This window comes from Plecotus auritus (genome assembly GCF_963455305.1).
Source record: "Plecotus auritus genome assembly, chromosome: 7".
Classification (NCBI taxonomy): Eukaryota; Metazoa; Chordata; class Mammalia; order Chiroptera; family Vespertilionidae; genus Plecotus; species Plecotus auritus.
In genome coordinates this window covers 48,063,549-48,090,999 of record NC_137774.1, presented here as the reverse complement: position 1 = coordinate 48,090,999, position 27,451 = coordinate 48,063,549, and the positions used below count along the sequence as shown (strand labels likewise).

The following is a 27,451-nucleotide window of genomic DNA, read 5'->3' as shown; positions in this document are numbered from 1 at the left end:
GGAAAAGAGGGAGGGTGGAAAAGAAACAGTCCAATTCATTTTGCAAAACTAGTGAAACCTTGATCACAAACCTTAACAAAGAAACCTCCGTAACATAACGATATAATATAGTTTAACTCATAAAACTAGATGCATATACTCTACATAAAATATTAGAAAATAGAATCCAGCATTATTTTAAAAGGATAACACTTTTGACCAAATTGGTTTTATGTTCCAAGAATGAAAAATACATCAATGCTAATGCATTATCATTTTAACAAATTAGAGAAAAATATAATTATTCAAATAAATGCCCCCCCAAAAGGCAATGGATAAAAATCAACATCCATTCTTAATTTTAAAATGAATCTTAATGAAAGAAAATTAAAATATACCTCTTGTCATGAAAAAATATAATAACAAAAAAACCTGTTGTATGTTTACTATTTGAAAGGTTCTGTGTTAAATGCTTTACAGTATTTATTACGTCCTCAGTTGAGATTGGTTACAATCCAGTAGCCCCTATCAGGAAAGGGAACCATGGCGGGAGCCCTCCACTCGAGGCACTGCGAGGCATTGCAGCCAACCCCGCTCCTCACTCAGCCTTCTTTGGAGTGGGAGCCAGTGCAAGGGAACAGGACAGAGGAATATGAGGTAACAACACTTACAGGAAAGAGGCAAAATTCTAATTATTACCAGATGATGGGAATATTGATGTAGAAAATCAATACAATAATCCTGAAACCAGTAAGAATTTCCAATACATTTGAAAGTTACAGAATACATGCATAAAATTAATATTTTATATCAGCAATAATTAGTATGGGGGTGAAAAGAAGAGAAAGGAAGAACACAGTGATCCTATTCACAATTATGAAAAATTATATAATTCATGGTCTTTTAAAAGAAGTGTGGGGAACTCTTAGGAGCAAAACTTAATATATAAGGTGTCCTAAAAAATGTATACACACTTTGAATAATTATTAATTCCAATGGATTAAATCTGAGAGGAAAGAGCATCAATTGAGCTATCAGCTGCTAAGTGAGTAAACATTTTTTGTATTTACTAAAGGACAAAAAATGCTTGTTCTTGCGGGCCCGGTGTGGCTCAGTGGGTGAGTGTCAACCTATGAACCAGGAGGTCAGGTTCGATTCCTGGTCAGGGCACATGCCTGGGTTGTGGGCTCAATCCCCAGTGTGGGTTGTGCAGGAGGCAGCCGATCAATGATTCTCTCTCATCATTGATGTTTCTATCTCTCTCTCCCTCTCTTTTCCTCTCTAAAATAAATAAAAATATATTTTTAAAAAATACTTGTTCTGGGACAGGGATTCTTAGTATTATAATAAAAATTAATCTGAAAATAATCTATTACGCAAAAATGCAATAAAAAATAAAAACTATTTCTATTGGCCCTAGTTGGTTTGGCTCAGTGGATAGAGTGTCGGCCTGCAGATTGAAGGATCCCGGGTTCGATTCCAGTCAAGAGCACATGCCCGGATTGCAGGCTTGATCCCCAGTGGGGGGCATGCAGGAGGAAGCCAATAGATGATTCTCTCTCATCATTGATGTTTCTATCTCTCACTCCCTCTCCCTTCCTTTCTGAAACCAATAACAAAATATATATTTTTTAAAAAACGATATTGTATTTTTATTTTGACAAAATAATTCTAACATTTACACAGAAGAATACAAATAAGACTGCAAGAATAATCAGACAGTTTCTTTGTATGCCTCATGCATTGTGTAAATGAGCACAACCAACCAGAAGAAAATTTAGCATTTTAGAATAAAAGTCTCTAAAAACCTACACAGCCTTTGATCAGTAATGCCACTTTTAGCAATTTATCCCAGGAAAATAATTACACAGGTGTGCAAAACTTTTTGTCCAAGTCATTTACTGTAGCATTATTTGCAATCATTAAACACAAGAGTACCATCTTCCATGGCCAAAACCAGGGTACCAGATGAATAAATGCTGCTACAGTTCTATGGAAAGGTCATAGCTGCTGCAAAAGGAAATTTTGTAACTGGCAGGGTATATGGTGATATTAAGGAAGTACTGCTAATTTCTTTAAGTGAGATAACGATACAGTGGATGTGTGAGTGTCTGTATGTGTATTTTCTGTGTATGTTGTGTGTGTGTGTGTGTGTGTGTGTTTGTATGTGTGTGCTGGGGTGGATGGTAGTGGAGAGGTTATGGATGAATAGGATTAGCTGTGGATTGACAATTTGGGGGGCTGAGTGTTGGTACATGGGGTTCATTATATACACTATTCTCTAGACTTTTGCATGTATTTGAAATTTTCAACAGCAAAAAATAAAAAAACTGTTAAAATTATGTTCTACATGTGTATTTATTAGCATGTAAAGGTACTTACGCAACGCTGTGTTGAGTAGAATCTTATTCTAAAAATTTAGATATATATGCAAATAAAGACCAAAATGTAAACCAGTGATTATAAGCGAGATTGTGAGTGGTTTATTTTTCTTTGATTCACTGCATTTTCCATTTTTTCCTGTAATGAAAATATTGCACTTGAATAATAAAAAAGGGAGGGGGGACTCAAAGGAAGCAGCACCCAGGAGCACAGAACATCATGCCTGCTGGCTGAGCTGCTTCCTTCCTCCTGTCAGTAAACTAAACTAAAGCACTGGCGTCAGACTTTCGGGATATCACCTCTCTCCTTTCCCATCATCCCGACAAACACTTGGAGATCCTTCCTCCTGAATCCTGCTGCCAAGGCTAGATACCGAGTTCTGCACCTGAGAGGCTCCAAATTGATATCATTTAAATAAATAACCAGATTATGGGGGTCTGGACAAAAACATCCTGGGGACCAATGGGGTTGAACTAGACAATTCACCTAATAGAAGAGTCTGTCCTGGACTGTGTTCTGGTGCTTTGAAGGGAAACCCATGTTAGTCATGGAAGAAAAATCTCTCTCTGCCTCTCCAGCGACATTTTATTCCCAATGACAGAGGATTTTCCTTGGCTATGTCCCAGCCATATCTAGATATAGACACAACTTTGCTAAAAGGCAGGATGGTGGGAGTGCTGACTGGAGGTGCAGCCAAAAGCAACAGGGCAGACAGGAGGGATCATTCTGATGTGGAAAAGGGGGGGGAGGAGGAGCCTGGAGGGCACCCCAGAGGAAGTGGCATTTCGAGTAAGGCTTGGGGGTGACAAGAATTCCACAGCTGATCAAGGGGGAGAAGGGAATTGCTAGCGCAGAGAATATCAAAAATAAAGGCCCAGCATTGTATCAGCTCAGGATGTGAGGATGCGGGCCCTTTACACGCCTTCCTGAATCTTCAGTAGAGAGGCACGCACACGTGTGCCCTGTCCCCTTGGCAGTGACTGGCCTGGTCCACGAGTGGGCAGGTGGTGGGGGTGTGGTGGGAGGTGCCACCAGAAAGCTGGACCTCCCTGTCTGAGGCACCCTTGCTCCTCCTGAGGCAGTGAGTGGCACAGCTCATGTTGAGGATGCCTCTCCCACGTGGGGCCTCAGCTCCGCCTCAGGAGTAAGAGACACACAACCGCAGCCACCAGCATCCCTGTCTCTCATCCCGATGACTGTCACCACGGCCACTAGCTTCTACAGAGTTCCCAAGAGCCACTTCCAACCACCCTAGTCCCCGTCTTGGCCACAGTTTTGCTTGTTATTTTAACAATAAACATGCAAACATGGGCCCGTGGGCTGCACGCATTCCACGAAGGGAGATTCCAGTTCCGTGGGGCCCTGCTCAAGGTAAGCTCTCATTACATGTGTATTATATCAAAGGGAATAAATCCCCCACCTAAATCAGCCCCTGAGCTGTCGGACTTGTTTTTTAAAAGGTGTCCACATCATTGTTTCACACAGCAACGGTCCCCTCTCTCTCCTTTGTAAGACACATGCTTTCCCAGCCACAAGGCAAGATGTGCGCCTCTCAGGGCACAGAGGAGGTGGGATGTGCCCCAGAGGTGTCTGCAACACGCTGCAGGGAAGGAAGAAATGGCAGCGAGTCTCTGACAACCACGCTGCCTCAGCCTCGGCCTGAGACCTTTTTCCCTTCTGTCTGACACACCCAACAGATGTGCAAAGCGAAGCCCCGCTCAGAGTCCTAACTGCGTTTGCAGTTCCTCAGATCAAACTAGAACAAGCAGGCCCCCAGCTGCGGAGCCTCACCTGGGACCATTCGCTTCTAAGATGCGTGTGTGGGTGTGAGCATGCGTATCAGGGAAACCTGAAACTCGGTGAGTATTTTCCAGGATGTTTCTTCCTTGTTGATTTCATATCAGCAAAATGCCACATGTTTGCAAAATGGCCCCAGGTTCGGCATCCTGAGTTCAGCAGCAGGCCACTGGGCCAGCTAGGAGGGCGCAGTTGAAAAATGAGAGCATTGAGGTTGTCCTGGGGTAGCATCTGCTCAGAGCCACGTCGACTCTGGTTGGGAGGAGTACAGGTGCCGTAGCACAGGATGGAAGCCTGAGGAGGGCCTGGCTTGCACACATCACTAAACTTCCTTGGTCTGTTCCCTCCTTGAAGGATGGAGACAGCAATATTTGTATTTTGTGACTGTGGTTGAGTTCAAATGGGACCATGTCAGCGAAAATGTAAAGTGATGTAGAAGTACAAGATTGCATTAATGAAGTCGTAAGAAATAGCATGAATTCTGAGGGACATCCACAGTATTTCATTATAGAGAGATTTGCTAAAGTGAACACATAACCAGAAGAAACTCCCCCATGACTAAGTCCCTTTGGGACCCATAAAAAGACAGAAGAAACTGTCCCCAAAAGACAGAGGAGACACTGTAAGTTATTCGCTCAATAGTAAATCTGTCCCTCCTTGTCCTTGCTAATAAAACACATATCTAGTTTGTGTCCAGCTAAGTAAAGGTCGCTGGGCCCTAGCCGGTTTGGCTCAGTGGATAGAGTGTTGGCCTGCAGACTCTAGGGTCCCAGGTTCGATTCCAGTCAAGGGCATGTACCTTGGTTGCGGGCACAGCTACAGTGGGGGGTGTGCAGCAGGCAGCTGATTGATGTTTCTCTCTCTCATGGATGTTTCTAACTCTCTGTCCCTCTCCCTTCCTCTCTGTAAAAAATCAATAAAATATATTTTTAAAAAAAGGTTGCTGGAACTGCCCTTGCCCCACTCCTGGTGCCTGGAATGTAGGTATAAAGCCTGGATCAGGGGCAGCCACTTTGCACTCATGAGGCAAGAAGCACAGGATGAGGAGGGAAAAGGGGAAGAAGATGAGGCACTGTGAGCAGCTGAGCCCACTCCGGAAATGGCCTGCCTTTGGGCTTCTGATGGGGTAAGAAAATCAGCCTTTATTGCTTCAGCCACGGTTTCTCAGCTTTCTGCTACTTGAAATTCAACATAGTCTCAAATGATACGGTTCACTTCTCCCAGTCTTTACTAGGTAAGTGTGTGTGTGTGTGTGTGTGTGTGTGTGTGTGTGTGTGTGGTTTGGAGGTAGTGATGCGGGAGTCAGAGTTTTCTAATGGAGGATTCCTTGGGTGGAAGTACATGATTTTCTGAGTAAGGAAAGCTTGGGAGACCTAAAAAGAAACTGGGGAATAACAACCCACACACAAAAAAAGACTAAAGAGCAAACCACACGTAAAGCTGAAGCTAAAGAATCCTATAGATTATTTCCCATTATGCTTCCACAACAGCAATAGAAATATGAGATAAGTTCCCACAGCACCGGACAAAATTGGAATTTCCTTATTAGCCACTGAAGGTATATGCTGTTGAAATTCAAAACTGTCTCCCTTCCATTATATGCTCCTTCCCTGGCGCACAGCATGGATATTTAGGATCTGCAATGTTGCAAGGCATCTTTGCTTTCAACAAATATTTGTTTTACTGAGTTCCAAAGCATGGTGATAGGGCTATATGCTTTGCATACTATCTGCTGACACCATTTTAATGTGACCAGCTTATTTTCCCTACGCCAGATTCAAAACACAGACAAATAAGCATGTGCATGAGTTTATTCAGCAGGAGGCTTCAGACCTATCAGACTTAATTCTGTAGCAGACATGAGTGCCTGAGTCATCACAGGCAGGATGGAGAAGTAGACAGAAAAACAGACCTTGAATCAGAAGATCTGAGTTCAAGTTTGGGTTTTAATACCTACAGGCTGTGATGGTAGACACATTAATTGGAATTCTGAACCTCCATACAGAATCACCTATTAAATAAATATAACTCCTTCTTACTCAATGGGCCAATATAGTGATTAGCTGATATATATATACATGCACACACACATATATTTGCTTTTGTAGAGTACGATATGAATACAATGAATTTTATTACTTACATTGTCTGAAAGGACAATAACTGTTAATATTTTTGTGGGGACACTTTATAGGGTTCAATTACCCTGAGAAGTAGGAATTTTTACCTTAACCTATGAAATGAAATATCTGAAGACTTGGCTGGGAAAATAAAACCAGGTTTTCTGTTCCAAGTTCAGTGGTTTTTACCCTCTGACAGATCAATTAAACTATCCTGGAGCAAATCGTATATAAACAGCAGGGCTGGTTTTAATGTCAACCTCTCTCTCCGCTTTATAAAGCTGAATGTGGACTGTGGCTTGGGAAGTCAGACTGAATGCCTCCTCCAAATCCCAGTCAGCGGACTCCGAGTCTGAGTGAGGAGCCACCTCCTCGCACCTGCTCTCCACGGGTGCCACTCTGGTGTAGGGGGAGGCGCTCGTTCACGTATGTCTCCGGATTACAATGGTCAATACAATTATTATAAACAAGAACATGTTTGGTCCAAATCATTTGCCCTTTTGCCCCTTCCCCACCTTCTACTTTCACCTGGAGGAGCAGCTCTAGAACTATGCTCTGATGTTCAAGGTGTGGGGGATAGGTGAGAAGGAGCATTCCAGAGAGCAAGACAGTATGAGCTGTGCATAGTAAGGAGTTGGGGGTGGGGGCGGCTTCAGAGGCCAGGGGCTGACCATGGAAGAACTGTGTGAGAAAGGTGAGAAAGGAGTGGGCTGGGGAAACAGCTGCTGGGGTCATGCGAGGCACTGAGAGAAAAGAAGGTAGGGAAAGGCTTTAAAGTTGTAATTATTTTAATTTTGAAATTCTTTCAAGTTTTCAAGTGTGTTATACACCACAAATACTATACTACCTTGGCCGATCCTTCCCCAGCTTCCTGACCATCCCAGTCTTATCGTTGATATTGCTAATCAAGGTCACATTCAATACCCACTGCCTCTCCTGCTGTCTCCTTGGCTGTGGCAGCCTTCGGCACAGTGGCCAGTAGGCAGCAGGCGCTTAGCAAAGCCCAAAAGGATGAATAAGCTGGCAGCATGCTCCTATTTTTATGAAGGCCCACACACAACTCATGTGTGCCCCTCTATTTAGGCTGGTTCGGATGTGGTATTTCGACCTCTCTCTCCACAGGCCGAAGTGCAGCACCTTAGTTCTAAAGAAACTCAGTGAACATTCCCTCCACCACGACCCTGGGCAAACTCAAACGCATACTGCTTGGAACTCTCCATGTGCACAGCTCGGACAGACTCAGTCAGACTGTCCGCTCGTCCTGGGCATGGCGTTCCATCGTTCAGTGCACAATGCCTGGGATACAGTCAGCACTCAATGAACAATGAATTAACCATGGGTTAACTTATCTCCATCTACCTGCAGTAAATTCCACTCACAGCAATCATGCACCCCGAGGAACTTTCCAAATAAGAGGCCAGGGGCTTAAGCAAAGCTTTATGGGGCAGCAGCATAAACAGAATGCTACCAAGGCTCTGTCTTCAGTGGCTTCTGTTTAAGAATGTTTCTAGGAGCCTTGGCTGGTTTTGCTCAGTGGTTAGAGCGTTGGCCCTCAGACTGAAGGGTCTCGAGTTTGATTCTGGTCAGGGGCACATCAGGGGCACATACCTGGGTTGCAGGTTTGATCCCCAGCCCCGGTCGGGGTGCCTGTGGGAGGCAACCAATCCATGTGTCTCTCTCACATGGATGTTTCTCTCTGTCTCTCCCCCTCCCTTCCTTCCCTTCCCCTCTCTCCAAAAATCAATAGGGAAAAAATATCCTTGGGTGAGGATTAACAAAGAAAAAGGAGAAAAAAAAAAAAAAGAATGTTTATAGGAAAACGTCTAGCTCCTTCGTAGAGAAGGACAAGTCTGATGCCCACGCGGCCTTCTGACTCACACAAGCCCACAGGAGGTTGCTGGCCAGCCTCAGCGAGATCTCCATGGTTTTGAGAATCACAGTAAGCTTCTTTTGCAGGAAAATCTAAGGAGCCAGGTGTTTGCCCAGAGCAGCCCCGAGAGCCTGTGCCTGCTAATGAAAACTGAAAATGCAGGTCACAGCCCTGGCCTCACCGCTCTGTTCTCTAATGTTCTTGGTCTCTGTGACCTGATGGAGGGCTGGAAACAGTGATCAGCTGGGAAGGTTGAAAGGGCCTGCCTTCCTCAGCTCCTGCTCGCACCCCTGACACTGCCACCTACTAGTACAAGCAGTGTGACCCTGCGCAAGTCCAGCAGCTTCTTTGATGTCAGTCCTATCATCTGACAGGTGGCAATGGAATGCTCATGTTACCAACTTCACAGGGTTCCCATCCAGCCGCCCCTTGGACAGTGAGTTCCCATGAAACCACAGGAAAACAGAGTTCTCTGTCCTGAACGCCACGGAAAGAAAAAGCTAAAATCATTGTACAGCACTGACCCAGGCTCCATAATAACACCAACGCGGACCGTGTCTGACTCATCAGCCAGGCGCCAGGACTGTGCTGGCTGCTTTATATTTATTGTCTCATCCCCACAAGGATCCCACAAATAGCTATTAGTATCCTTGTGCAGAGGAAAGCAAACAGAGGTGCAGAGAGGTTGAGCAATGTCTGCTCTATGTGAAGGTCACGCAGCTCACCCACCCTGTCCACGACCACAGCCTTCCTTGGGGCCTGCAGCTGAGAACCTGGCTTGGTTGAGGCTATAGCCCCAGCTCACGCCCACGTCCTCCTCAAGGACCACAGGAAGCGCCTGAAGCTGCACCAGGAGTCAAGTTCGGGACCCAAACTGCTCACTCAGGGAGGATTCACTAGTGAGCCGAGACTTCGCTGCTTTAGCTTCATTCTGTGGAAAACACAGGGCGCTTCTCTGCCACAGGAATGCCCTCCCCTCCCTGTAAAATGACCCCAAACAGTGGCTCAGCATTTCCCACCCCAAAGACATTTGTCTGGCAGTGTCTTCCGACCGCCCTGGTCACCCCGCTCTACCTGCTGCCCTGCCAGCCTCTTCTGAGGCCCCATTTCCTTTCATCTAATTCCTACAGGGAAAGAAATGCCACATTTATTAAAGTGCAGGCTTATCTATTTGATCACAAATCTAAGCTGCAGTGATAAATCCCTAAGCTAAACACACACAAAGGGGAATATGAAGCTTGAATACAGATCAGAATCAAGAAGCAGGGGAGGGTGAGCGTAGCTTCGCCCGAATGCCGGCTGGCTGCCTTCCCCACCCACCAGGGTCTTCATGCAGGGGGACGTGGGGAGGCAACGTCCACATTGATACACTTTCTAGATAGTTCTGGCAAACCTTCCACAAACATTCTATTTAGGAGAAATTGGTTTTGTTGCATCTTGCAAGACTCCTGAACAATTTGAATGGATTGCCTTCGCTTCACCCAGTAGGCAGGGGGTGGTTCCGGGGAGTGGGAGAGCCCAGAATTCCAGCAGCAAGGAGGTGGACCCAGAGGTAACAGCACACAGCCTCAGATTCTAAGCAGCTCATCGCCAGGGACTAGAGTTGGGGACTCTCCACAGAATTTCCCAGATGTGCCGGCTTCCTTATGGCAATAACGTTCTGTGGCCCCCATATCAGAATCAAAGGTAGGAAAACAGCCCCTTCAGGGTGCTCAGACCTTTCCCGGGGGCCCCCAGTGGCCTCGCCCATCCTGTGCCCTTCCAGTCCACGGAAGCACAGTGGGAAGTAAAGATGGTAGCCAGGGATCCGCCGCACCCAGTGGCTTTTTACACCGATGGTTTGTGGTAGAAAGTATCACAGAGCCCCAGCTCCATTCCAGACCATATTGTGACACTGATCACTAACTGTCCCCCATGAATCATTTGTCTCTTAAAACAACTCCCATACTTTAACTGGTCTCATGGCCACCCAAATTAAAGGCCACATTGGTTAACATGATGTAAGTGGGAGTCGGATGACAACTTCAAGCAACTGTCCTTAAAGAAATGCAATACAATCTTCATGATCCTTTGTTATTCCTGATGCCTGATGCAGACACGGTGGCAGGAGCTGGGGCAGCCATCCTGTGCTATGACATGGGAGCCACATGCTTAGGAAGCCAGAGCAGCCAGATAAAAGGAGCTTTCTCACACTGCAAAGCTTCACCATCCTTGGATAAACTCCCTTCATGGGAGAGAGAGGGGAACTTCTCTTTTGTATCAGCAACTGTTATTTTAGGTAAGTGCACATAATCATAATTGCTGCACCTTGTCTAATGTACTGAATGAGAGCATTCATTCTGTCATTTATTCAAGTAATGGTTATTGAATACCTACTAAGTGCCAAGACATGTACACTGTGAATACATTAAGCAAAGCAGGCATGTCTCTATCCTCAGGCACTTAGGTAAGTCTAATGGGTCATTGGTTCTGCTTAGAGTGAGATATACCTATGAGTAAATTCAGGTTTAGATCCGCGGGGGAAGGAAATCTGTATATATTATATATATATATATATATATATATATATATATATATATATATATATATATGTGTGTGTGTATATATATATATATATATATATATATATATATATATGGTATGTGTATATGACTGAGAGAGAGAGAGAGAGATAGAGAGAGAGAGAGAGAGAGAGAGAGAGAGAGAGAGAGAGAGAGAAGGGTATCACACCCATTATTTGACTTCCACCGGAGAACTAGCAACCCAGCCACTTCAAATGCCAACGCAGAATTTCCTCATTTTCTTTGGGTAAAAGCTCTCAGCTATTCATTCCAGGTCCTGGCCTAGCCATTCTCATCAACCATTTGCTCTGGCCAAAATCTATGAAGTCATCTGTGACTCCTGACTTCCTCTCATACCCTCCATACAATCCATTAGCAAATGCTGTCATTTCTACTTACAAATAAATTCTGCATCTTTAATAGATACTAGTATTGTAACAAAGATGCATTTCATAAGTCTAATCATTGTTTCATGGTTATATATAAGAATACCCTTGAATTTAAGAAGACACATGATGGAGTAGATAGATGTGAAGAATAATGGTATGATATCTGCAACTTACTCTCACATTAGTTCAGTTCTCATGATGATGATGGTGATGATGGTAATGATGGTGATGCTGATGATTATGGTGATAGTGATGATGCTGCTGCTGATGTTGATGCTGATGATTATGGCGACAGTGATGGTGATGGTAATGATAGTGATGATGGTGGTGATGATGATGGTGATGATGATGGTAGTGATGGTGATGATAATATGATAATGGTGATGTTGATAATGAGAAGGAAGAGGAGGAAGAGAAGAAAGAGAAAGAGAGAGACAAATGTTAACAACTGGTGAAAGGCATGTAGGAGTTCACTGTATCATTCAACCACTTCAAAACTTTTCATTGGTTTTAAATTGTTCAAAATAAGAAGTTAAAAATAAATATACACTGAAGCTGACTTTCTTATACCCTCCATCATTACTGCCCTAGTCCCAGCTCCCATCACCTGATGTTACGACAGCATCCACCACCTCCCACCATCTCCTTTCCTCCACCTTTGCCCTCACAGGGTCTAGTCTCACTATGCCAGCCAGAGCGTATGTGAAACACATATCAGACTACATCTCCCCTTTGCTGCAAACTCCACTGTGGCTCCCATCACACCCAGAAGGAAACCCAGAGCCTGTCCCGGCCCATGCGGCCCAGCTCCTTGACTCCATCCACTGCAGCTCCACCGCTCTCTCCCCTCCAGCCACTCTGCGCTACATGTTTCCCAAACAACCAGGCAAGATCTCAGCTCTGCCCAGCACACAGGTCACACCTGGTCACATGCGGTCACACGCGACTTGCTCTCTCAGGCACTTGCTCTCTCGGTCTCTGTTTCAGTAATTCAACCCTTCTTCAAATCAGGCTGCTTCCTACCACTGCCCATCACCTTCTATTTCCTTTCCCTGCTCTGAACCTCTTCGCAGTGCTTATTGTCACCTGATTTTATGTTGAATGCCCGTGGGTTTATTCTGTCTCCTCTAACTGACGCAGCGCAATGAGAGTAGGGACTTTGTTCTGTCCACACCCATATTCCCGGGGCTGATACCCAGTCAAAAACCAGGATCATTTTTGTATGAACAAAGGCATCAGTATACTTTGAGTCCTACCCTGCCCTCCCCCGTTCCTTCCTCCCAATACGCTGCTAATGGGCTGTGGTCCTAGCACCTCCTCCTCTGCACCTTAGACCCTCACAAGCCTCCTCTCCAGGCCCCCTTGCAGGGTCCACCCTTGTCCCACCCCCATCCCCCATTCATTAGCCCAACTTAGCCATATGGCACCTCCACAATAGTCACCCCCCTTCCCACATCCCTCCTTCCCCAGGGACACAGCCCTTATGTTCAAAAAAAAAAAAAAAAAAAGTCTCCTGCTCACAGCATCCTTCTACAGGACAGAGAGTCCCAGCTCCCTCTGGCCTTTTCCCCAGTTCTTTCATCACTACTGTCTGTTTACAGAGAAGTCACAACCATCTTTTCCAAAGCAATTAGTCACTGCTCCCCTTTGCAAAATGCTAGTGCCCTCTAGGGTCCCTCTAGGGTCTTGTTGGCCCCAGTTCACGGGCCAGGAGAGCCCTCCACCATCCTTCTCACTTATTTAACTCCACCCCCTTCAGGGCACCCAGTGATGAGCAGCCTTCCTCTGGACCCTCAGCATGGGGCCTGTAATGTTGTGGGGCACCCGTCTGGATGACTGTCTTTTTATTGTTACGGTCTTGTCTTTCTGCTGCTGAGGCCAGGGCTGTCTCATCCACCATCTCGCTCCCCCAGGCCCTGATGGAGTATTCAGCACAGAGTGGGCGATGCACATCCAGCTGTGCAAGGCGCCATGCCGCCTCCTCCATCTCCACTCGCTAGGCAATGAACAGCTGGGGGCTGGTCCCCCCTCACTTTGCAAACTCTGACCCCTGGAAACCCTGAGGCCTGGGCTACCTGTTTCCTTTCCCAGCACCCTCCTGCTCCTGCCCTGGCTGCAGCGTGCCTGTTGGCCCCTCTGTTTTGCCAACTCACGGAGGTAATTGTGAATTCCCACCCTGTCCACAGCTCTCTGGCTTTCCCTCTCCCCTGCACCTCATTTTGGTCACAGCCAGAACATGTTCTAAATCCCCCTGCTTCCTGGGCGCCATAGGTAATTATTGGGCCGGCTCAGTGCCTCTCCCTTCTCCCCAGCCATATGGCGAGAGCAGGCTCCATCTGCCCCCCACTCCAGCTGCCCAGGCGGGAGGGCGGGAGGGCAGGAAGAGCAGGGGGTCCACTCTGGCCGGGCTGACTGAGCCATTGCAGCCCCCAGCTGGACGAGGCCCTGGGAGTCGGGAGGACTCCTCAGGCACAGCCTGCCTGGCCAGGCTAGGGCATCTCCTCTGGCTTCTGGAAGGTTCTGGGTCCGGGCACACACCCTCTTAAGGCAATCTTGTGCTGGGAAAAGCCATGCAACCCCATCCCTACTCTCCCACCACCAGGATCAAAATGCAGAGGCTTGGGACTCCCATCTAAAAGGGATTAAACTGGGAAGTGGGAACCAATTCTTCCTCTCATGACAAGCCTGACACTGGAAAGGCGATGTGGCCCAATCGGGCTCTGACCCCGGGGGGGTGCGGGGGGGGGGCAGGATGGGGTGGGGCACAGAATCCCAAAGAAAGACAAGTTTGTGCAGCTGCTAGGAACGAGGATCAGACCCCCATCCACTGACAAGCTGTGCACCCAGCTGGGGGCTGGTCCATGACCTGGTCCATGACCCTGCAGCCCCCTGTGTTCTGGGCTTGTAAGGGGACGCGTAGAATAAAGCTCTGAGCGAGTCAGCCCTCAACAAAAGCCAGCTACTGTTCCCGGTGTCCTGTCAGAAACGCTCAGGACACCGGGAACTTTAAACGCTGCTAGGCCAGTCCCCATTCAGGAAAATGCCAGTGGCCCCTCGACTGCTTTAATATATCCTAGGGTGAGTGGCTCCGTGCACAGCAAGGTGAGGGTTCTCATTGGAGAACATCTGCTCGCAGGCTGAGCAAACACTGTCCTCCTCTGGCGTCCTCCCTGCAGGCCCAAGTCCCTGCCCTGAGCAGCCAGGAGTAGGCTGGACCCACAGCCATATGCCAGCTGTCAGGCAGCGGCAGGGGGCACCCGGCGCCCTGTCTGCACCTCCTGCCAGTAACTTCAGGGCTGGGCTCTGGAGTCAGGCTGCCGCCATTCAGAGCGCAGACCAGCGCCCTCTTGGTGGTTTATTTTGGACAGGATTCTGAAGCCCCTGAGCCTCGGGTTCCTCATCTACAACGTGGGCAGGACAACATGGACTGCCTCCGAGGGCGGCTACATGATTTAAATAAGCGGGTGCATGGGAAGTACTTCAACAAGTACCGTCAGTTGCTAATATCATTTAAAGAACGGTGTCCTCGGTCTTCCCAGCAGCCATGTCACCCTCCTGGCATCACAGGGCACAGGTGTCTTCACCAGGATACAGCAGCCTGGGTGCAGCACACACGCCAGGAGGAGAGCAGGCAGCCCACCTCCCTGATGCGGCTCCAGGTTCTCTCCATGCAGCCTAAGAACAGCTGTTTCCAGAGCCACTGACTGATTTACTTCATTTGTTTGCATGAAATAGAGAGACAGCTACACCCCTAAGACTCTGACGGGACCTGCTGCCCCCAACATGGGACTTACTGAGCCTTCTGACCCAAACAGGATTTTATGTGCCATTTACTTTATAGCTCGTGTGTACCAGGCCCAGAGCCAGGCCCCGGTATCGGGAGGTGAGCTGGACTGATACCAGACGTGCCTCAGGCAGACTGGAGGTCATGGACTCATTCACTCCTCACTACAACACACAGGGAGATGTCACTAGTCCCACGTACAGCCCGGAAACTGAGGCACGGAGAGGTTAAGGATTTGGTCAAGGCTGCAGGGCCAGGAAGACACAGAGCTGGGTTCCAAGCTGGGATCAGCACCCTGCACCCAGGCCCCTCCTCCACAGGGCAGGAGCCCAGCTGCCAAGGGCACCCAGGGAGGGCTGACCCAACCAGGAACTCGGGGGCAGTGAGAGCTAAGCTGAGACCTGGGAGGGAAGGAGGAACAATCAAGGCTGAAGGAGAGTGGACAAAAAAGGAATATTCCAGACACAGCAAGAAGCAGAACATGGGTGGGAGAACGTGCCCTCACAAGCTGAGTGGGTTCAGGTGGCCAGAGCGTTGGCTTCCAGGGAGGAAGAGGTGGGTATTCCTTCCTGGCTGCGGAGCCAAGTGGGAAGCCACTCCTTGAACCCCCAAAGCTGTAAGAAGGAGGCTGCGAGCCAGGGAGTGGGGCCAATGGAGGCCAGTTGGCCGTGGGCTGAAGAGCAGGAGGAAGGAATGGAAGTGAGGCAACAGGTGTAGACACTGCTTTACAAAATGCCGCTGTCAGGGAAGGGGAGGGGGCGGGAGGGTGTGAAGCAGAGGGGGCTGTCCCTCTGTATTGAGGGAGGAGCAGAGCACCGCGCCGAGAAGGAGGGAGGGGTGCAGATCAAGGGCCGGGGTGTCTGAGGACTGGAAACAAATGGGATGTGAGATGCTAGTGGAAGGATGAGCTTTGAAAGCCAAAGGGTGCTTGTTCAGTGTAACACTGGGGTGTCTATACTATGAGGACACTGTACTCTGAATCTCAACCACCCAGGGGATGCTGCCCAACCCTCCCGGTGATGTGTCACTTGTAAATACAATAAGTACACTCTCTGCACCATCACCTGGACGACAGAGAAAAGGGAAGGGCAAGGCTGAGGACCCTGGTGTCCCTGTGGTTACTTCATCAACCCCGGAGCCACCGGCTGGAGAACCAGGATGGAGCAACACCCTGGCCAGAGCACCAGGAAACGGGGGAGGGAAATGGGCCTGACCTTTAGGGAGCACCTCCTGGGCTCTGCCGTGCTGTTGACTCTCCCATGTTTCCTAGTGAGAAATGTGTCCCCATTCACATGCCACATGGAAGGTGCCTGTGGCTTTCAGAGACAGGTTAAGAATAGCCGTTGGTAAGCCAGAGCCCAAGGCCCAACCTGCCCGCCCACTATTGTTATAAATCATGTTTTATGGAAACTCAGCAGAGCCCACTCATTTACCAATTTACTGTGGCTGCTTTCGCACTTCAGTGGCTCAAATGAGTAGTTGCGACAGAGACTTTCACAATCTGGCCCTTTCCAGAAAAAGTGTGCCGACCCGTGTTGAAGAGCCCTGGACTGAGGCCTGTGGCCTTATCCAAGCTGAGCTGGGATTTGGACCTGGGCTTCTCTGATTCTGACACCCACAGGCAATCACTGCCTCACCTGGCCCTTTATGGGTGTCTTCTTGTGGAGGAAGAAGTCAGAGAACATTCTCTTATTAACCCGTGTTGCTATTAGAAATGCTAACAAGTTACCCTGCTTCTTAACTACTTGGCAACCAGGGTAGTTTTATTAAATCAGAAATCAGATCATCATAGTCAAACAGAATCCACTCTCCTGACTGTGGCCTCCAAGACCCTGACTGACTGGCCCGTGTCCATCCCTCTGTTCTCAGCATGCACTGCCTACTCCTTCAGCCACCACTTGACACTGTGCCTTCCTGCTGTTCCTCGAACAGGCCAGGTCTGCTCCTGCCTCAGGGCCTCTGCACTTGATGTTTTCTCTGCCTGGAATGTTCTTCCTCCAGATCTCCCCATGGTTGTCATTCATCAGTCAGGTGCCAACTGAAACGCCACCTCTTAGGACCGCACTCTCCAAAGCAACTCCCTGCCAGCGCTCCTCAGACATGTCCTGCCTGGCTGTGCCGAGCACTGAGCATGCTCTGAAGGTTTCCTTTGTTGACCTGACGTCTCAGTCAGCACAATGCAAGCTCCACAAAGGGAGAGGACCTTTGTTCAGAACTGAAGCTTGAACTCAAGGAGACACCCAATGTTGCTAACACTGAAATCAGTTCTGTTTAATGTAAATATCATGTCAATCACAGATGTAAGCCACACATGGAATTTTACTTTTGTTTTTTGCATGGTGATGACTTTTTGAAAAATATATATATGTTTTTGTTGATAGTATTATAGATATTTCCCATCCTCCCAGCTCCTACCCATCCACCCAGGTCTTCATTACCTTATTGCTCAAATCCAGGAATTTTACATTTTTTAAGTAGTCACATTAAAAAATAAAAACAGATGAAATTAGTTTTATTAATAAACTCTATTTACCCCAATATATCCAAAATATTATCATTTTACCATGTAATCAATATAAAAAATTTTGGCAATACCTTACATTCTTTTTTCCTACCAGCTCTTTGAAATCATGGGAGACTCTGAAATACATTTCAAGCACTCCACGGCCACATGTGGCCTAGCGACCAATACATGAGATGGTGCATATTTAAAATAGCGTTTCCCTGTGTCAAATGGAATGTATCTGATGCTGCTCTGATTGCTTTACATTAAAACCCATTTACAGAGTCGTCCCATGCACTGAAAGGTTGAGAGTTGGATTCCCAGTCAGGGCACATACCTTGGTTATGGGTTCTATTCCTGATCAGGGCGCATATAAGAAGGCAACTGATTGATGTTTCTCTCTAACATATCTCTCTCTCTCTCTCTCCCTCTCTCTCTCTCCCCCTCCACCCCAACCCGCCCTATATCCAAAATCAATAAGCATGTCCTTGCTTGAGAATTTTAAAAAGCTCATTTAATTTTCACACTAGTCCTAGAAGGGTGATAACATCATTAGCCCCATTTTACAGATGGGAAGATCAAGTCAGAGTCTGGATGCACAACAGCCTGACTCCATAGTCTGTGCTTTTAACCACGGAACCAGGTGAAAACAATACACATGGTAATGGCTCTGAAATAGACCATATGAAGGTCTCATTGTGCAGAAATCACTCAACTGAAGTGTCCCCTAAACCCAGAAGGAAGCATGAAATGAAATTATCAGAATAACTATAACTGATGTAAAAGAATGTATAAAATGCAGGTCCTGCCATCCAGAAGTAGGTCAGGGCCTGTGGACTCCTACCACTCAAGCTTAATAAGCTTGCTGCTCTGCTGCTCAGTCTAGAACAGTGGTCAGCAAACTCATTAGTCAACAGAGCCAAATACCAACAGTATAACGATTGAAATTTCTTTTGAGCCAAATTTTTTAAACTTAAACTTCTAATACCACTTCTTCAAAATAGACTCGCCCAGGCCATGGTATTTTGTGGAAGAGCCACACTCAAGGGGCCAAAGAGCCGCATGTGGCTCGTGAGCCGCAGTATGCCGACCATGGGTCTAGAATAAAGCTTTGACTAAGACAGAGGAGGATGCTGAGGAGTGAGCTGACTGCCTGAACCCAAGGGAGGACACGCCAGGAGCAAACCCTAAGAAGCTGACCCTAGAACCCACGGAGCTCTGATGTGGGGAGGGGCCTCATACCCACATACCCCAAACCCCTGGGAGCATCCTCTCACAGAATGTGCCTCCAGACAGGATTTACCACCCTGTGGCTTTGGCAGGCTGCTTGCACCTTTTCCACTACCCACTGCCCACCCTTTTCAGCCTGGTGAACTCCTGGGCACCCTTCCAGGCACCTCAAGGACCCCAGCCTCTGAGAGTCTCAGGCTTCCATCCCTCCTTTGCACATGCACCTGCGTGAGCACATCTACATGCTTGTCAACACTTCCTCGGGGCTCCATCCATGGACCCCAGGAACCAACACAGCACTGGGCACATGATAAGATCACTGTAAACTCTTTGGGGAGACAGAGTGATGTGTTGTGTATTGTATAATTACCCTATTTAAAAAAAAAATACATTAAGATAAAAATCAGTTTAGATGCCTCAAAGAGCAAATGCCTCCATGTCTAAAGCTTGGGTCAAATATAATGGCAGACCATTTGTGAAGCTGAGCTGAGTGATATCCTGCTGTCTATGCTTAACATGAAGTGAAATATAAGGAACAAAGTAACAACAGAGAGTCTCAATAGCACTGTGCCCAGGCTAGGGCTGGAATCCTCTCTCTACCAAGGATGACATTGTGACCTTGGGACAAGGTCTCCAACCTCCCTGCCCTCACTTTTCTCATTTGTAAAATAACAGTAACTATGATACTACCTCATAGAGTTGTGCCGATTAAATGATATAATATGGGTAAAGCATATATAGTGGTGCCCAGTACTCCACATTAACTGTATTGTAAGCACCAATTAATGCTATTCCTATCATCACAGGTTAGCGATTCCTTTTCTCTACTATGAGCCTTGACTTTGGTGAACTTTCTGGGTTTTTCAGAACCTGTAAGGAGGCAAGAGTCAAAGAGTGGTGGCCTCATGTGGCTGCTGGTCAGCCTCTGGTTCACCCTAGGTCATCCCCAGGCAGAGACTTGCAGGACAATGACGGCAAGAACAGAGCATGCTGTGGAGGGAGTGGGGGTAACCCAACATCTGGGCAAACCGTATAGAGACTCCACCTGGGAAAGGTCAATGCCAGTCTGCTGGGAGACTATCCAAACAACAGGTATAGGTTTAGAAAGAAATGATTGCCAACAGGAAACAGGGAAGTGACAGGGGAAGTTCAAGGAGCAGAACTAGGAATGAAATGACAGGACACTGTAGGCTAAGTTTGTGCCTGTTTTAACAGAAGAGCTGAGAACCAGCCACTGCTGAAGACTCCCAACATGAGAGAAGAATCAAAATATCAGGCAAACTGGGAAAAGGAATGTAGGCAGAGGGAGGTAACAGAGAGAGGGGAAAAAAGGAAGATAGGTAGGGAAAGATGGAGAAGATGCAGCTGATAACAGGTGATGCTCATGATGATGAGAATGCAGATGACCACTGAGTGGGAACTCTGAGCCAAGCCAGTGCCAAGCCCTTAAAATACATGAATTATTTCATTCAACTCTTTAATCACCTTTGAGGAGGGTGCTAGTCATTTTCACATTACAGACACGGAATTGAAGTGATGGAGCCTGAGTCCTGAAATTTATAAGTGGGGATCCAGGATGCACACCCAAACTGTCCATCTGCCCAAATCACATTTTCAACTCCAACCTGAAGTCTGGATGCTGAGGCCTGGCCCAACCACCGCTCACCTAGGCACCCTCAGAGTGCCTCAGTTTCCTCACAGGTCAAGTATGGTTGGGTCAGGTGATCTCATGCTGTCGGAGCTCCAGAGTTTGATGACGCTAAACAAGACAGCCCTGTTCCCGAGGATGACTGGGAAAAGAAAAGTCCCATTTCCTATTAGAGGCTGAGCTTGACCAGAAGTTTCCCAGAGTTCAGGTATATGGCCCAGGTCATCTGTCTTCACCTGTAGCCCTCAACCTATGCCTGGAAACAGAGAATCTGAGCTGCCTGGGCTTCCAAGAACTCTGTAAGGGAGTCTTTCTTGAAAGAGTAAGCAGAATAGGCAGGGTCTCCTGGGTTATGACCTTCCTGAGCCCAGCCAGGGAAGTGAGATTCCCAGCCTCTGGCCGCACTGAATCATGGAGTCCTGGGTCAGCCCAAGACAAAGAGGCCCTGGAGTCTAGTGAGAAGGGCCTCCAGCTCAGCTCTCCACCAGGTGACCAGCTGGCTGTCAACGTGACCGACTCCACACTCACTTTACACAGAGGGCCACAGAAGGCAGGCAGCATTGATGAGAGCTCCTCAGCATGTGGCCTCAACCAATACCTATGCATGGGCTCCTACATCCATCCCAGTAAAGGACAGTGTCCTCGTTCATTCATCCCCTGAACAAACAGTCATTGAGCAACTATGACGATCTTCCAGGCAATGTTCTTGGGTCTAAAAAGACAAAACCCTCGCCTACACCAAGCTTATATTCTAATAGAGACAAAGACAATAAACCAGTGAACCAGCAAATAGATGATGTTAGATGGTGTAAGTGCTCTGAAGAAAATAAAGCAGGGGGCGGACAGGAGCAGATGAGGTTAGGAAAGGTAGTGCTTGCTGTCTGAGCATCGAATTTCACAGCACGAACCTCTGGGGCTGAAAAGTTCCTGGCCACTAAACAGAGGGGAAAATTCCCCAAGGGAAGGACGTGCGTGGCATGTGGAGGGACAGGGTATCTGGATTCCACTGAGAGACACAGAAGGCAATAGGCTGAGGTTCAGGAAGCACCGAAGGGCCAGGCTATACAGGGCTGTGACAAAGCGCCCCTCTGTCAGCTGCACAGCCTTCATGCTCAGTCCCCACAAAGCTTAAAAAGCCGTATCCCTTGACTCCCCGAGTCTGCCTTTAAACACACGGCTTTGACAAGAGGCAGGATGACTGATTGCTCATTTAAACAGCTCACAGTGGTGTGTAGCTGGGACATAAATATTTATTTCCTCCGGCTGATGCCACTCTTGATAATGGGAAGTCAGACATCAAAACTTTGGAACTCCAACAAATGATGTCACTGCTACTGCAAGGAGCAGGTACCCTACGCTCCCCCAGCTGCGAGTTAGTGAGTCAGGCCAGGTGAACACGCGAGGTTCCACTCCTCCCATCCATAAGCATCAAGCGAGCCACTGCAAGTCTCTGAGATCCTGTGCTCACGAGACCTGCGACTCCAGATGTGACACATTTCCTGATGCCTGGCTCTGCTGGGCCCTCTAGTTAACTCTGATGTTTCTCCTTGTGCCTGCTGCTACACAGGTGTCCCCATTCATAGCTGAAGACTGACCTCCCCCTTCTCTCTCAGGTGAGCCTGAGCCCTCCATCCCCTCTGCCTGCCTGCCATGGACAGACCTGTCCCTGCAGCCACTGGCCTGCACCAGCCAGGCTCCATCCTGTGGGTGTGGTGTGAACCCAAGCTCCACAGTCCTCAAGATGCGCTCCTCACTTCACTGTCTCCCTCTCAGCTCTGGTTCTCAACGTTTGCTGAACATGGGAACCACGTGGGAAGTTTCTAAGAAATACCAAAGCCCAGGTTCTACCCCAGACCAATCAAAGCAGAATGTCTGGGGCAGGGGCCAGGCATTAGTATGTTCAGAACTGCCTACATGACTCCAGTGTGTCAGAGCTGAGGATCCCTGTGCTGAAGGGATCTTCTTCAGCTTTAACGTGCACAGATTGTCTAAAGATCTTTTTTAAAATGCAGATTCTGACTCGGCGGGTCTGGAAAAGAGCCCGAGATGCTGCACATCCAGCAAGCTCCAATGGGATGCATTCTCTGCTGGTCCATGGTCACGATGAGCAGGAGGGTCTGCGGCAGCCACGCTGAGGGGTGGGGTATGAAAGTGGGATTCACTGATTTCTACACCAAAGAAACCGTCCATTGTGAAGGTCCCTTTAAAGCTGGAAGGGGACTTCAGGAAGAGTTCGGATAAAGGTTCCTATAGAAGGAAAGGGGAATTTTCTGCTAATGTGGGAATAGGAGCTCCTGTACCTACAAAATGTGACAGGATCCACTCTCACAAGTAAAGTGCCCAGCACATAGTAGGCACTCCACAAATGGTACCTGTGCTCCTTGTGGTATCATTGTTTTTATCATCATCAAAGCAGGACCCTCACTCACTCCACTTCCCAAACTGAGCAGGCATGGGCTTCCGATGTCCAAGACCCTGACAAAGCTGGACAAAGCACTACACAGCACTCTCATCTGTAGAGGGGGCCGAGGCCAAGCACAGGAAGGCTTGGGTCTAGGGCAGTGGTCGGCAAACTCATTAGTCAACAGAGCCAAATATCAACAGTACAACGATTGAAATTTCTTTTGAGAGCCAAATTTTTTAAACTTAAACTTCTTGTAACGCCACTTCTTCAAAATAGACTCGCCCAAGCCGTGGTATTTTGTGGAAGAGCCACACTCAAGGGGCCAAAGAGCCGCATGTGGCTCGCGAGCCGCAGTTTGCCGACCACAGGTCTGGGTTTTTCATTTCAGACACAGCCCCATGGACCCCGCCTGGTCAAAGGGTGCCAATGCCTTTGTTTCCCTCATTGATGATTCATTGCCCTGAGTGGTAGCTACCCTTCCACAAGCCAGTCATGACTATCACTGAGTGGCTGCTACATGACAAGACCGGTCTTAAGTGCTCTCATGGGTGTCACTAATTACGTCCCCATATCAACTGTAGGCAGCAGGCAGGGTGCAAAAACAAACTGAGGAGAGCTCATGCTTTCTGGTGCTTCTCAAACTTTACTTGCTGAATTCATTAAAATGCAGGTTCCAGCTGTGGCCGGTTGGCTCAGCTGGCTGGAGTGCCATCCTGTACACCAAAAGTTTACAGGTTCCATTCCAGGTCAGGGCACATACCTGGGGTGTGGATTCAATCCCTGGCTGGGGGGTGTAAGGAGGCAACCGATCAATGTGTCTCTCTCACATCCATGTTTCTCTCTCTCCCTTCCTCTCTTTCTAACAAAAATCAACAAAAACCTATCCTCAGGTGAGGATTTTAAAAAAATGCAGGTTCTATTCAGCAGGTGAGATAGAGCCTGTGACTCTGCACTTCTCACAAACCCCAGGTGATGCTGACGAGGCAGGTCCATGAACAATATTTTGAGTAGTAAAACCACCCCTAAGCTCTGATGCCTCCTGGTATTTCTGGATATCTTCCTTAAGATGCCCCTAAAAGACTTGCCAACCAAACTCATTGATGAACCACAGCCAATGGCAAAATCACAGTCTTTATCCACTTTGAACATTTGAGCAAAGTTCTGTTTAAATTCCGCTGAAATTGGAGAGAGAGAATATCAACTGACGAAGGATATCAACTATTTGGAAAAGCTGTTATGTCCATCATAAACTGTAGATGTTGTGGGTTGTTATGAAATTGCTTTTAAATTTAAGTGATTTTTGGGCCAGGGAAACAACTCTCACTTCTAAAAGTAAAATCAAGCATTCCAAACCAGGAAATACAGAAAGGATTTCTCCAAAGCTCATGTAACTATAAGCTTTCTTTCTGTCTCAAATCACTAGAGGAGATGATGTATATAGAAGCAAGGAGAAATGACAAATCTTCCTGCCCAGTGAAAGGCATTAAGAACAAATCAAGACTGTCTACTTAATCGGTCCTGACTCAGTGACTGGAAACCAGTTGGCTTGTGAGTGAGACAGAGAAAATCGGAGCAGACAGGGGTGAAGGTAAACGTCCAAGGATGCTTTGGATATCAGAGACCTGAAGTTCCAGAACTGCAGACAAGGTTCTGGAGCAGCCTGACTTCAAACCATGAATCTTCAGGGAAACAAATGCCCTACTCAAGGATGGTCAAGGTACCAAGGTCAGATTCCACGGTGATGGATGATCAGAAGGATTAGTGAGAACAGCCCTTTATGTAATGTCCATAGCCCAGTGATCCTCAAGCTTTGCTCCACATTAGTATCACCTGGGAAGCTTTAAACACCAAACCCTCCCTGCCCACCCCCCTGCACCCACCATGCTCAGGCACACCCCAACATCAATTAAATCACGATCTCTGGGTTTAGGGCCCAGGTACCCTTAATTTTCAAAGTTCCTCAGGTGATTCCCCAGGTGACTCCAATGTGCAGCCAAATGTGAGAACCACCAGCACAGTCTTTCAGTGTCCTCACTCATAGCATGAAAGAACTCATGTGGACCACTGGTTCTTCACCCTGTCCGCATCTTAAATCACTGTAGGGAGATTGTTCAAAGTACTGATACCAGCAGCATCCCTGGAATTTCCGGTTAATTTGTGGGGCCCAGGCACCAGTATTTGTAACAGCTTTCCATGTGATTCTAAAGTGCATGTGGGTAGCTAACTACTGGCCTAGGGGTGTGTGTGTGTGTGTGTGTTTGCCAAAATTCCTTCTATTGCTTACATTTTAAGCATCAATGACATTAAGGCTAAAAATGCATCTTAGACTTTTTGCAAAGGCAGGTCTCTCATCTTTAACTTGAAATCAGGGATCTCTAACTTTGGAAAGGTCTATGAATCCCCTTAAATCCTATGCAAAATGTGGGGTGAATACATATATATGTATATTTTCTAAGGAGAATGTCCTTAACTTTAATCAAGATTCTCAAAAGATTTAATGCTATTAAATACAATTATGTGGTTTCTGATTTAGTAAATTTAAGAAAATTCAAGAATGAATGGAAAATAAATTTGATCCCAGTGGCATATTAACTATAATTTTGAATCTGCAGCACACCCTCTCCACCCAGCTGTGTCTATCCTTATTGCAGGTTTCGTTCACACTATATGCAGCCCATCCTTTGAAAAAGGAGATGGATGTGAAGATTTCAGACCCAAGTATCAAAGTGGAAGCTCTGTCACAGACTGGGGTCAGTACTCGGCTGTCTGTTAAAGCTCATAATGAGAAACAACTTCCCCAGCTGTAAGGAGACTGTCCACTCAGACACTTTGGATTCATGACCCTCCTGGGTTAGGATATTAGGATTTTCTAGTCCTGACTATTGTTACCTTTATGCCCCAGTTTGAATCCCGACTTTCTTTCTAACAACCTTGTCTTTGGGAAACATACTGAACCGTCCTATTCCTCATGTGAAATGGGAACAATATAAGTACTTTGAAAATTGCTGTGAAGAATAAGTAAGAAAAACACATAAAATGCTCAGCAAAACACTTGGCACAGAGCAAGATCCAATCATGAGAGGTTATATCACTGTCATTATTGATGTCTTATTATTAATATCTTAGTGACCTGTCCAAGTAGCAAAATTTCCCTGAGCTTCATTTACTGTTTCATACAACAAGGGACGTGAGCCCTGCTCGGTTCCCTTCATACAGTTACAATGATAACCGAGCAGAAGAGCAGAAGGTGTATTGCTATTACATGCCAACTCATCATCCACCCAGCAATCACCAGAGCACAGGAAAGGGTCACCCTACAACCCACATAGAACCCCTACCTCAAAGTGTTGGGTTTTTTTGTGTGGTTTGTTTTGTTTTGTTTTGTTTTGTTTTGTTTGTTTGTTTGTTTTGAGATTCTAATAGTAGAGAAGTCTCTACAATGACTACAGCAATTTCTTATCACATAGCATCCCAGTCGGCCTAAACCTTCCCCGACATGGGCAGGCGGGTGACCGGGTGACCGTACACCACAAGCTCCCTTTCAGGTAAGAGGATTCTGCCAACCACTCTCTAAATCACAGATGCCTAACTGAACAGCTCTCCTCTGGGTGGACACGCATTGGCGGTGTCTCCACCATGCCAATCCCTCCCCAGGGAGCAGTCCCCAGACTCCCACAAGCCCAGCTGCCCATCAGAGTCTGACAGCACGGGCTCCATGACCTGCCCCATGGGAGCAGCAACATCACCGAGACCTCTCAGCAGCCTGAGCACAGACCCAAGGTGCTCAGCGCACACTTACCTGGAGGCGGCTTGGCTGTGCGCACGGGGGTGTAGTGGTTTTTGGAGGACGATCTGACCGGCGTGCTCTCTTTGGGGGAGGTATCAATGGCCGAGATCGTTTCTCTTTCACAGTGTGCTATGGGGATTGGTCCCTGTTGTCTCAAGATGTCAGCCAGAGCCCTAAATGGGAGAAGACAACACAGTGAGGTTCCCTGGGCAGGTGTGCAGGCCACGAAGGGCTCCGATGCGCAGAGGTGGGAGGAGAGGAGCCTGGGCACCCAACTCACAGCCTCTGCTTCCCCTGGGGCTGGGCTCAGTGGGAATGCAGGCTAGAGGTTGCCATGCTGGGCAACAAGAATGCAGTGATGGTGGTTTCTTTCTTTAATTCATTTCAATCCAGGAACTCTGAGCCCTTTCAAAATACTGGCTTCCCCAAACCCCTGCTTCCCGCTATATCTAGGGCCACTGGCCAGTGGCCGTCACTGCAGCGGGACTGACACCGTGGGCCTCACATGCAGCAGCAGGTTGCTAATATCACTTCCCCACTGAAAAACACGCACCCAGTAGCTTGTGCTCTATACTGGTCGCGACCCACAGGTTGAGAACCGCTGCTGTAGAGCCTAAGACCATCGGAAAACACAGATATTTACATTACGATTCATAACAGTAGCAAAATTACAGTTATGAAGTAACAACGAAAATAATTTTATGGTTGGGGGTCACCACAACATGAGGAACTGTATTAAACGGTCGCGGCATTAGGAAGGTTGAGAACCACTGCTCTAGGGCCAGGTCTCCAGATCTGAGTGAACCCCTGTCTTACATGAGCTGGGCAAGAGCTCTTCCATCTACTTGGGGTGTCGCTGAGGTCTGAGGCAAGGCGACACAGCCAGCCCAGCCCATCCCCAGGCAGCTCCCACACTCTGTCCCCTTGGGAAGTGACAACCCTGGCAGTTTAAAAGCACGTCTGAGAGTGGTTTGCTTCCTTCCATTCTGCTGCCTCT

General features: G+C 47.5%; 1 protein-coding gene across 5 annotated transcripts in view; it reads right to left on the bottom strand.

Moving 5' to 3' along the window:
• The window catches only part of SHISA6 (shisa family member 6), a 285,134-nt gene that overhangs the window by 234,130 nt on the left and 23,553 nt on the right, over positions 1–27,451 (bottom strand). For all 5 annotated transcript variants that reach the window (XM_080680834.1, XM_080680837.1, XM_080680838.1 and 2 more), the window contains one exon: positions 26,467–26,627. In XM_080680834.1, coding sequence (XP_080536960.1) covers positions 26,467–26,627 — 161 coding nt within the window. The remainder of the gene's footprint in view (positions 1–26,466; positions 26,628–27,451) is intronic.